This window comes from Somniosus microcephalus, unplaced genomic scaffold (genome assembly GCF_052327205.1).
Source record: "Somniosus microcephalus isolate GS21.2 unplaced genomic scaffold, FLI_Smic_1.0 unresolved_chr7, whole genome shotgun sequence".
In the NCBI taxonomy this organism is placed as follows: Eukaryota; Metazoa; Chordata; class Chondrichthyes; order Squaliformes; family Somniosidae; genus Somniosus; species Somniosus microcephalus.
The window spans coordinates 18,095,819-18,108,242 of NW_028225185.1; the positions used below are offsets into that span (position 1 = coordinate 18,095,819).

A 12,424-nucleotide genomic window follows, 5' to 3' on the forward strand; every position below is an offset into this window, starting at 1 on the left:
AGGAGCGTGGGGAAGGGGACAGATTCCCTTCTCTGAAAGACTTTAAAAAGAAAAAAAAAATCTTGCCTTTCTACAGTGACTGCAGGACGTCCCAAAGTGCTTTACAGCCAATGAAATACTTTTGAAGGACTGTCGTTACGAGGAGAGATTGGGTCGACTAGGCCTGTATTCACTAGAGTTTAGAAGAATGAGAGGGGATCTCATTGAAACGTATAAAATTCTGACAGGGCTAGACAGGCTGGATGCAGGGAGGATGTTTCCCCTGGCTGGCGGGTCTAGAATGAGGGGTCACAGTCTCAGGATACGGGGTAGGACATTTAGGACTGAGATGAGGAGAAATTTCTTCACTCAGAGGTTGGTGAACTTGTGGAATTCTCTACCACAGAAGGCTGTGGAGGCCAAGTCACTGAATATATTTAAGAAGGAGATCGATAGATTTCTAGACACAAAAGTCATCAAGGGGTATGGGGAGAGAGCGGGAATATGGTATTGAGATAGAGGATCAGCCATGATCATATTGAATGGCGGAGCAGGCTCGAGGGGCCGAATGGCCGACTCCTGCTCCTATTTTTCTATTTTTCTATGTTTTATGAAGCGTAGTCGCTGTTATAATGTAGGAAACGCCTGCCAGTTTAATTCTCCGCTCCACTCCCACTCTGACCTCTCTGTCCTCGGCCTCCTACACTGTTCCAATGAAGCTCAGCGTAAGCTCGAGGAACAGCACCTCCTCTTTCGATTGGGCACTTTACAGCCTTCTGGACTCAACATCAAGTTGAACAATTTCAGATCATAACCTCCACTTCCATTATTTCGAAGGGCAGTTGTTGGTAATGAATCTGCTGTTTATTAATCTCTCCTGCCTTCCACCCTATCACAGACCATCCCTTTTGTTCTTTCCTCCCCTCCCCCCCTTTCCCGGCCCCTACACTTGCTCAAAACCTGTTCCATCTCCAACTTTTTCCAGTTCTGAGGAAAGGTCATCGACCTGAAACGTTAACTCTGTTTCTCTCTCCGCAGATTCGGCCCTGACCTGCTGAGTGTTTCCAGCAATTTTGTGTGTGTTGCTTGAGGTTCTTCGATCTAACGGCCCTGGGATCTTTCACGTCCACCTGAGATTGCGGATGGGGCCTCGGTTTAACTTCTCATCCGAAAGACAGTGCGGCCCTCCCTCAGTACTGCCCTGGAGTGTCAGCCGGGATTATGGACTCGGGTCTCTGGAGTGGGGCTCGAACCCATGAGTCAGACGGTCTGCTCTCTCCGGTGGATGTAAAAGATCCCACGGCCGCTATTGGAAGAAGAGCAGGGGGGAGTTCTCCCCGGTGTCCTGGGGCCAATATTTATCCCTCAACCAACATCACTAAAAACAGATGATCTGGTCATTATCACATTGCTGTTTGTGGGAGCTTGCTGTGCGCAAATTGGCTGCCGTGTTTTCTACATTACAACAGTGACTACACTTCAAAAAGTACTTCATTGGCTGTAAAGCGCTTTGGGACGTCCTGAGGTGGTGAAAGGCGCTGGAGAAAGGCAAGTTCTTTAGCATGTAGAGAGGCTATTGAAATACATTAGCTAGCACCTTAGACCCTTCTGTACATGTACACGTACAGAAACACGACTGGATACAGCAAATCTACGATGCACTCCATACACACACTGCACACAGACACAAAAGTATGAGCTAGTAGTATATTTATACTTACACTCGATTTACTCATCTTTCTTGCAGTTTCGATGCCAAACTTGAAGTGACTGATTAGTGCAGTCTCTGTATTTATAACTAGCTGCTCCACCCTCCGCAGGGAGCAGGCGATTCCAGGTAACTAGAACTATTGCGAAAGAACTTGGAGTCATTCCAAAGAGAGGATGTTTATGCTTTCAGTTCCTTTCTATGCTCACTATTTTTGAAATCCTGGCTCCCCAAAGCCTCTCCACCATCTACAAGGCACCAGTCAGGAGTGTGATGGAATACTCTCCACTTGCCTGGATGAGTGCAGCTCCAACAACACTCAAGAAGCTCGACACCATCCAGGACAAAGCAGCCCGCTTGATTGGCACCCCATCCACCACCTTAAACATTCACTCCCTCCACCACCAGCGCACCGTGGCTGCAGTGTGTACCATCAACAAGATGCACTGCAGCAACTCGCCAAGGCTTCTTCGGCAGCACCTCCCAAACCCGCAACCTCTTCCAACTAGAAGGACAAGGGCAGCAGGCGCATGGGAACACCACCAGCTCCAAGTTCCCCTCCAAATCACACACCATCCTGACTTGGAAATATATCGGCCGTTCCTTCATCGTCGCTGGGTCAAAATCCTGGAACTCCCTCCCTAACAGCACTGTGGGGGCACCTTCACTACACGGGACTGCAGCGGTTCAAGAAGGCGGCTCACCACCACCTTCTCAAGGGCAACTAGGGACAGGCAATAAATGCCGGCCTCGCCAGCGACGCCCACATCCCATAAATTAATTTTTAAAAATTCTTAGCCAGCTGATCCATCCCCGCAAGGAGCAGGCAATTCCAGGTAACTAGAACTATTGCGAAAGAGCTTGGAGTCATTCCAAAAAGAGGATGTTCATGGTTTCAGTTCCTTCTTATTTCTCTGTTTCAAAATCCTCATGCCTCAAAGCCTCTGGGTCAGAAGGTCGTGGGTTCGAGCCCCACTCCAGGGGCTTGAGCCTATAATCCAGGCCGAGACTCCCGGCGCAGTGCTGAGGAAGTGATCCCTGGACCTCCCACAAAAGCTCCAGGTAACTAGAACTATTGCGGAAGAGCCTGCAGTCATTTCAAAAAGAGGATGCTTTGGGTTTCAGTTCCTTTCTATGTTCTCTGTTTTGAAATGCTCACTCCCCAAAGCCTTTCCACCATCTACAAGGCACAAGTCAGGAGTGTGATGGAATACTCTCCACTTGCCTGGATGGGCGCAGCTCCAACAACACTCAAGAATCTCGACACCACTTGAATGGTGATATTGGGGGACTTTAATTACCCAAATATCGATTGGGAGAATGCTAGGGTAAAGGGAAAGGAGGGGGAGGAATTTCTGAACTGTGTTCCAGAGAATTTCCTTGACCAATATGTTCTTGGCCCAACTAGGAAGCAGGCATTGCTGGATCTGGTGCTTGGGAATGAGGTGGGCCAATGTTGACCAACAGACACTTGCCGAAGAAGCCTTGGCGAGTTGCTGCAGTGCATCTTGTAGATGGTACACACTGCAGCCACAGTGTGCCGGTGGTGGAGGGAGTGAATGTTTAAGGTAGTGGATGGGGTGCCGATCAAGTGGGCTGCTTTGGCCAGGATGGTCATAAAGCCATAACGGCACAGAAGGAGGCCATTCGGCCCATCGAGTCCGTGCCGGCTCTCTGTAGAGCAATCCAGTCAGTCCCATTCCCCCGCTCTGTCCCCGTAGCCTGCAAGTTTATTTATGGGATGTGGGCGTCGCTGGCGGGGCCGGCATTTATTGCCCATCTCTAGTTGCCCCTTGAGAAGGTGGTGGTGAGCCGCCTTGAACCGCTGCAGTCCCGTGTGGTGAAGCTGCTCCCACAGTGCTGTTAGGGAGGGAGTTCCAGGATTTTGACCCAGCGACGATGAAGGAATGGCCCGATATATTTCCAAGTCAGGATGGTGTGCGTGACTTGGAGGGGAACTTGGAGGTGGTGATGACGTTGCGCCACTCCCTCAGTACTGCCCCTGTAGGATCGATTTCTCCCCCTCCCCAAAGGTAGAAATATTGGACTATGAATTATAAAAAGCCAGAACTGCAGGTAGGAGTTCTCTGCACCCTCTGCCAGTCCACTGGCTCCGCCATTCTCGCCTCGAGGTGTCAGGCTGGGGTCTTTTACAATTCTCCCTCTCTGGGATCTCCTTTTTAAACCACTTCTTTCCATCCAAACCTATGGAGGTTGCCTGGACCAATCACTAACTTACACTTAAGAAAGAAGAAAGACTTGCATTTCTCTAGCGCCTTTCACCACCTCAGGACGTCCCAAAGTGCATCACAGCCAATGAAGGACTTTTTGAAGTGTGGTCACTGTTTGTAATGTGGGAAATGCGGCAGCCAATTTGCGCACAGCAAGCTCCCACAAACAGCAAATGACCCTTGCGTAGGGATTTGTATTTTGGGGTTGTTAGCTTGACATATATCGTAGGGATTTATACTGGGAGGTAATTGTGTATGTGTGTGCTCAATAAACGAGCAATCAAAGGTTGAGCCAAAACCCTGTGCCGTGTGTATTTTGTTCTTATAAACCCCCAAACACTGAACTCCAAACCACAAATACTGAACCCCAAACCCCAAATACTGAACCCAAACCCCCAAATATTGAACCCCAAACCCCCAAATACTGAACCACAAATACTGAACCCCAAACCCCCAAATACTGAACCCAAACCCCAAATACTGAACCAGAAACCCCCAAATACTGAACCCCAAACCCCGAATACTGAACCCCCAACCCCCCAAATACTGAACGCCAAACTCCCAAATACTGAACCCCAATCCCCAAATACTGAACGCCAAACCCCAAATACTGAAACCTAGCCCCCAAATACTGAACCCAATACCCCAAAACGGAACCCCAAATCCCAAATACTGAACCCAAACCCCCAAATACTGCATGTCAAACCCCCAAATACTGAACCCGAAACCCCCAAATACTGAACCCCCAAACCACGATATACTGAACCCTGAATACTGAACCCCAAACCCCCAATACTGAATTACAAACACCAAATACTGCACACCAAAACCCAAATACTGAATCCCAAACCCCCAAATACTGAACCCCAAACCCCAAATACAGAACCCCAAATACTGAACACCAAATACTGAACCCCAAGCCCCAAATACTGGACCCCAAACCCCAAATACTGAACCCCAAATACTGAACCCCAAACCCCAAATAATGAACCCCAAATACTGAGCCGCAAACCCTGAACTCCAAACCCCCAAATACTGAACCCCAAATCCAAAATACTAAACCCCAAATACTGAACCCGAACCCCAAATACTGAACCCCAAACCCCAAATACTGAACCCCAAACCTCAAATACTGAACCCAACCCCCCAAATACTGAACCCCAAACCCCCAAATACTTAACCCCATACCCCAAATACTGAACCCCAAACCCCAAATACTGAACCCCAAACCCCAAATACTGAATCCCAAATCCCAAATACTGAACCTCAAACCCCAAATACTGAACCCAAAACCCCAAATACTGAACCCCAAACACAAAATACTGAACCCCAAACCCCAAATACTGAACCTCAAATCCTAAATACTGAACCCCTCAAACCTCAAATACTGAACCCCAAACCAGTGGATGTGGTGTATCTGGACTTTCAGATAAGGTCCCGCATAAGAGATTAGCATGTAAAGTTAAGGCACATGGGATTGGGGGCAAGGTATTGACTTGGATAGAGAACTGGTTGGCAGACAGAAAGCAAAGAGTTGGAATAAACGGGTCCTTTTCCGAGTGGCAGGCAGTGACTAGTGGGGCACCGCAAGGATCGGTCCTTGGACCCCAGCTATTCACAATATATATTAATGATCTAGACAAGGGAACTAGATGTAATATCTCCAAATTTGCAGACGACACAAAGCTGGGTGGACGTGTGTGCTGTGAGGAGGCTGTCGAGAAACTCCAGGATGATTTGGACATGTTGGGTGATTGGGCAGAAACATGACAGATGCAATATAACGTGGATAAATGTGAGGTTGTCCACTTTGGTGGCAAAAACAGGAAGGCAGATTATTATCTAAATGGCAATAGATTGGGAGAAGGGGAAGTGCAACGAGACCTGGGTGTCCTTGTGCACCAGTCGCTGAAGGTAAGCATGCAGGTGCAGCAGGCGGTTAAGAAGGCAAATGGTTTATTGGCCTTTGTAGCGAGAGGGTTTGAGTACAGGAACAAGGATGTCTTGCTGCAGTTGTACAGGGCCTTGATGAGACCACATCTTGAGTACTGTGTGCAGTTTTGGTCGCCTTATCTGAGGAAGGATGTTCTTGTAATGGAAGGAGTGCAGCGAAGATTCACCAGGCTGATACCTGGGATGGCAGGAATGACGTATGAGGAGAGATTGGGTCGATTGGGCTTGTACTCGCTGGAGTTTAGAAGAATGAGAGGTGATCTCATTGAAACTTATAAAATTCTGACAGAACTGGACAGACTAGATGCAGGAAGGATGTTCCCGATGGTTGGGGAGTCCAGAACCAGGGGACACAGTCTAAGGATAAAGGGTAGGCCATTTAGGACAGAAATGAGGAGGAATTTCTTCACCCAGAGAGTGGTAAACCTGTGGAACTCTACCACAGAAGGCGGTGGAGGACAATTCATTAAATATATTCAAGAAGGAGTTGGATATATTTCTTAAGTCTAAAGTGATCAACGGGTATGAGGAGAAAGCAGGGACCGGGTACTGAATTTGGATGATCAGCCATGATCGCATTGAATGGCGGAGCAGGCTCGAGGGGCCGAATGGCCTACTCTTGCTCCTATCTTCTATGTTTCCATGTTTCTAAATACTGAACCCAAACCCCAAATACTGAACCGCAAACCCCAAATACTGAACCCAAACCCCAAATAATGAACCCCAAAACCCAAATACTGAACCCAAACCCCAAATACTGAACACCAAACCCAAAATACTGAACCCCAAAACCCAAATACTGAACCCAAACCCCAAATACTGAAACCCAAACCACAAATACTGAACGTCAAACCCCAAATACTGAACCCAAACCCCAAATACTGAACCGGAAACCCCCAAATACTGAACCCCAAACCCCAAATACTGAACACCAAACCTTCAAATACTGAACCCCCAAACCCACAAATACTGAGCCCCAAACCCCAAATACTGAACCCCAACCCCCAAATACTGAACCCCAAAACCCCCAAATACTGAAACCAAACCTCAAATACTGAACCCAAACCCCAAATACTGAACCCCAAACCCCAAAACCCCCAAATACTGAACCCCAAACCCCAAATACTGAACCCCAAACCCCCAAATACTGAACCCCAAATACTGAACCCCAAACCCCAAATACTGAACCCCAACCCCAAACATTGAACCCAAAATCCAAAAACTGAAACCCAAACCCCAAATACTGAACCCAAACCCCAAAAACTGAACCCCAAACTCCAAACACTGAACCCCAAATCCAAGAACTGAAACCCAAACCCCAAATACTGAACCCAAACCCTAAACACTGAACCCCAAACTCCAAACACTGAACCCAAAAGTCCAAAACTGAAACCCAACCCCCCAAATACTTAATCCCAAATACTGAACCTCAAATGCCCACATACTGAAACCCAAGCCCCCAAACACTGAAACCCAAGCCCCCAATACTGAACCCCAAACCCCAAATACTGAACCCCACACTCCCAAATACTGAACCCCAAACCCCAAATAATGAACCCCAAACCCCAAATACTGAAACCAAACCCCCAAATTCTGAACCCCAATCCCCAAATACTGAACCCCAAATCCCAAATACTGAACCCAAACCCCCAAATACTGTACGCCAAACCCCCAAATACTGAACCCGAAACCCCCAAATACTGAACCCCCAAACCACGATATAACGAACCCCAAATACTGAACCCCAAATACTGAATTACAAACACCAAACACTGAACCCCAAACCCCAAATACTGAATCCCAACCCCCCAAATACTGAACCCCAAACCCCAAATACGGAACCCCAACACCCCAAATACTGAACCCCAAATACTGAACCCCAAGCCCCAAATACGGAACCCCAAACCCCCAAATACTGGACCCCAAACCCCAAATGCTGAACCCCAAATACTGAAGCCCAAATACTGAACCCCAAACCCCAAATACTGAACCCCAAACCCAAAATACTAAACCACCAAATACTGAACCTTAAACCCCAAATACTGAACCCCAAACCCCCAAATACTGAAACCAAACCCCAAATACTGAACCGGAAACCCCCAAATACTGAACCCCAAACCCCCAAATACTTAACCCCAAACTCCCAAAATACTGAACCCCAAACACCCAAACCCTGAACCCCAAATCCCCAAATACTGAACCCCAAACCCCAAATACTGAACCCCAAACCCCAAATCCAAAAACTGAAACGTAAACCCCAAATACTGTACCCCAAACCCTAAACACTGAACCCCAAACCCCAAACGCTGAAACCCAAACCCCAAATACAGAACCCCAAACCCCCAATACTGAACAGCAAAACCCAAACCCTCAAATACTTAACCCCAAACCCCCAAATAGTGAACCCCAAACCCCCAAATGCTGAACCCCCAAGCCCCCAAATGCTGAACCCAAACCTCAAATGCTGAACCCAAACCCCAAATACTGAACCCCAAACCCCAAATAATGAACCCCAAACCCCCAAAACCCCAAATACTGAAACCCGAACCCCAAATACTGAACCCCAAATACTGAACCCCAAACCCCAAATACTGAACCCCAAATATTGAACCCCAAATCCCAAATACTAAACCCCTCAAACCCCAAATACTGAACCCAAACCCCAAATACTGAACCGGAAACCCCCAAATACTGAACCCCAAACCCCAAATACTGAACCCCAAACGCCCAAATACTGAACCCCAAACCCCAAATACTGAACCCCAAACGCCCAAATACTTAACCCCAAACCCCAAATACTCAACCCCAAACTCCCAAAATACTGAACCCCAAACACCCAAACCCTGAACCCCAAATCCCCAAATACTGAACCCCAAACCCCAAATACTGAACCCCAAACCCCAAATCCAAAAACTGAAACGTAATCCCCAAATACTGTACCCCAAACCCTAAACACTGAACCCCAAACCCCAAACACTGAAACCCAAACCCCAAATACAGAACCCCAAACCCCCAATACTGAACAGCAAACCCCAAACCCTCAAATACTTAACCCCAAACCCCCAAATACTGAACCCCAAACCCCCAAATGCTGAACCCCCAAGCCCCCAAATACTGAACCCAAACCTCAAATGCTGAACCGAAACCCCAAATAATGAACCCCAAAACCCCAAATACTGAAACCCGAACCCCAAATACTGAACCCCAAACCCCCAAATACTGAACCCCAAACCCCAAATACTGAACCCCAAACCCCAAATACTGAACCCCAAATCCAAAAACTGAAACCCAAACCCCAAATACTGAACCCAAACACTGAACCCCAAACTCCAAACACTGCACCCCAATCCAAAAACGGAAACCCAAACCCCAAATACTGAACCCCAAACCCCAAACACTGAACCCCAAACACTGAAACCCGAACCCCAAATACTGAACCCCAAACCCCAAATACTGAACCGCAAACCCCAAACCCCCAAATACTTAACCCCAAACACTGAACCCCAGACCCCAAACCTCAAAAACGGAACCCCAAACCCCCAAAACTGAAACCCAAACCACAAATACTGAACCCCAAACCCCCAAATACTGAACCGCAATCCCCAAACCCCCAAATACTTAACACCAAACCCCAAATGCTGAACCCCAAACTCCCCAAATACTGAACCCCAAACCCCCAAACGCTGAAGCCCAAACCCCAAATACTGAACCCCAAACCCCAAACACTCAACCCCAAACCACAAACACTGAAACCCAAACCACAAATACTGAACCCGAAACCCCCAAATACTGAACTGCAAACCCCAAACCCCCAAATACCTGAGGAGGTGCTGGTGGACCTTCTCTTCTCCAACAGTAATTGTTTTAAAATTGGCTAGGCCACCTCAGAAGGTGTTGGGGGGGGGGGGGGGGGGGGGGAGGGGGGAGGGGACAGCTTCCCTTCTCTGAAAGACATTAAAAAGAAAAAAAAAGTCTTGCCTTTCTACAGTGACCGCAGGACGTCCCAAAGCGCTTCACAGCCAATTAAATACTTTTGAAGGACTGTCGTACGAGGAGAGATTGGGCCGACTAGGCCTGCATTCACTCAAGTTTAGAAGAATGAGAGGGGATCTCATTGAAACGTATAAAATTCTGACACGGCTAGACAGACTGGATGCAGGGAGGATGTTTCCCCTGACTGCGGGGGGGGTCTAGAACGAGGGGTCACAGTCTCAGGATACGGGGCAGGACATTTAGGACTGAGATGAGGAGAAATTTCTTCACTCAGAGGGTGGTGAACCTGTGGAATTCTCTACCACAGAAGGCAGTGGAGGCCAAGTCACTGAATATATTTAAGAAGGAGATCGATAGATTTCTAGACACAAAAGTCACCAAGGGGTATGGGGAGAGAGCGGGAATATGGTATTGAGATAGAGGATCAGCCATGATCATATTGAATGGCGGAGCAGGCTCGAGGGGCCGAATGGCCGACTCCTGCTCCTATTTTTCTATGTTTCTATGTTTTATGAAGCGTAGTCACTGTTATAATGTAGGAAATGCCTGCCAGTTTAATTCTCCGCTCCACTCCCACTCTGACCTCTCTGTCCTCGGCCTCTTGCACTGTTCCAATGAAGCTCAGCGTAAGCTCGAGGAACAGCACCTCATCTTTCGATTGGGCACTTTACAGCCTTCTGGACTCAACATCAAGTTGAACAATTTCAGATCATAACCTCCGCTCCCATTATTTCGAAGGGCAGTTGTTGGTAATGAATCTGCTGTTTATTAATCTCTCCTGCCTTCCACCCTATCACAGACCATCCCTTTTGTTCTTTCCTCCCCTCCCCCCCTTTCCCGGCCCCTACACTTGCTCAAAACCTGTTCCATCTCCAACTTTTTCCAGTTCTGAGGAAAGGTCATCGACCTGAAACGTTAACTCTGTTTCTCTCTCCACAGATTCGGCCCTGACCTGCTGAGTATTTCCGGCAATTTTGTGTGTGTTGCTTGAGGTTCTTCGATCTAACGGCCCTGGGATCTTTCACGTCCACCTGAGATTGCGGACGGGGCCTCGGTTTAACGTCTCATCCGAAAGACAGTGCGGCCCTCCCTCAGTACTGCCCTGGAGTGTCAGCCGGGATTATGGACTCGGGTCTCTGGAGTGGGGCTCGAACCCATGAGTCAGACGGTCTGCTCTCTCCGGTGGACGTAAAAGATCCCACGGCCGCTATTGGAAGAAGAGCAGGGGGGAGTTCTCCCCGGTGTCCTGGGGCCAATATTTATCCCTCAACCAACATCACTAAAAACAGGTGATCTGGTCATTATCACATTGCTGTTTGTGGGAGCTTGCTGTGCGCAAATTGGCTGCCGCGTTTTCTACATTACAACAGTGACTACACTTCAAAAAAAGTACTTGATTGGCTGTAAAGCGCTTTGGGACGTCCTGAGGTGGTGAAAGGCGCTGGAGAAAGGCAAGTTCTTTAGCATGTAGAGAGGCTATTGAAATACATTAGCTAGCACCTTAGACCCTGCTGTACATGTACACGTACAGAAACACGACTGGATACAGCAAATCTACGATGCACTCCATACACACACTGCACACAGACACAAAAGTATGAGCTAGTAGTATATTTATACTTACACTCGATTTACTCATCTTTCTTGCAGTTTCGATGCCAAACTTGAAGTGACTGATTAGCGCAGTCTCTGTATTTATAACTAGCTGCTCCACCCTCCGCAGGGAGCAGGCAATTCCAGGTAACTAGAACTATTGCGAAAGAACTTCGAGTCATTCCAAAGAGAGGATGTTTATGCTTTCAGTTCCTTTCTATGCTCTCTATTTTTGAAATCCTGGCTCCCCAAAGCCTCTCCACCATCTACAAGGCACCAGTCAGGAGTGTGATGGAATACTCTCCACTTGCCTGGATGAGTGCAGCTCCAACAACACTCAAGAAGCTCGACACCATCCAGGACAAAGCAGCCCACTTGATTGGCACCACATCCACCACCTTAAACATTCACTCCCTCCACCACCGGCGCACCGTGGCTGCAGTGTGTACCATCTACAAGATGCACTGCAGCAACTCGCCAAGGCTTCTTCGGCAGCACCTCCCAAACCCGCAACCTCTTCCAACTAGAAGGACAAGGGCAGCAGGCGCACGGGAACACCACCACCGCCAAGTTCCCCTCCAAATCACACACCATCCTGACTTGGAAATATATCGGCCGTTCCTTCATCGTCGCTGGGTCAAAATCCTGGAACTCCCTCCCTAACAGCACTGTGGGAGCACCTTCACCACACGGACTGCAGCGGTTCAAGAAGGCGGCTCACCACCACCTTCTCAAGGGCAACTAGGGACAGGCAATAAATGCCGGCCTCGCCAGCGACGCCCACATCCCATAAATTAATTTTTAAAAATTCTTAGCCAGCTGATCCATCCCCGCAAGGAGCAGGCAATTCCAGGTAACTAGAACTATTGCGAAAGAGCTTGGAGTCATTCCAAAAAGAGGATGTTCATGGTTTCAGTTCCTTCTTATTTCTCTGTTTCAAAATCCTCACGCCTCAAAGCCTCTGGGT

General features: G+C 48.1%; 1 protein-coding gene across 1 annotated transcript in view; it reads right to left on the reverse strand.

Annotated features, from left to right (window-relative positions):
* LOC147086595 (phospholipase A and acyltransferase 3-like) overlaps positions 1-11,538 on the reverse strand; it is a 35,429-nt gene extending 23,891 nt beyond the window's left edge. The window contains exons 1-2 of the mRNA XM_085978368.1: positions 11,489-11,538; positions 1,701-1,826 (exon numbers count right to left, since the gene is read on the reverse strand). Coding sequence (XP_085834494.1) covers positions 1,701-1,715 — 15 coding nt within the window. The 5' untranslated portion in view covers positions 1,716-1,826; positions 11,489-11,538. The remainder of the gene's footprint in view (positions 1-1,700; positions 1,827-11,488) is intronic.
* Between the last annotated feature and the right edge of the window lie 886 nt (positions 11,539-12,424).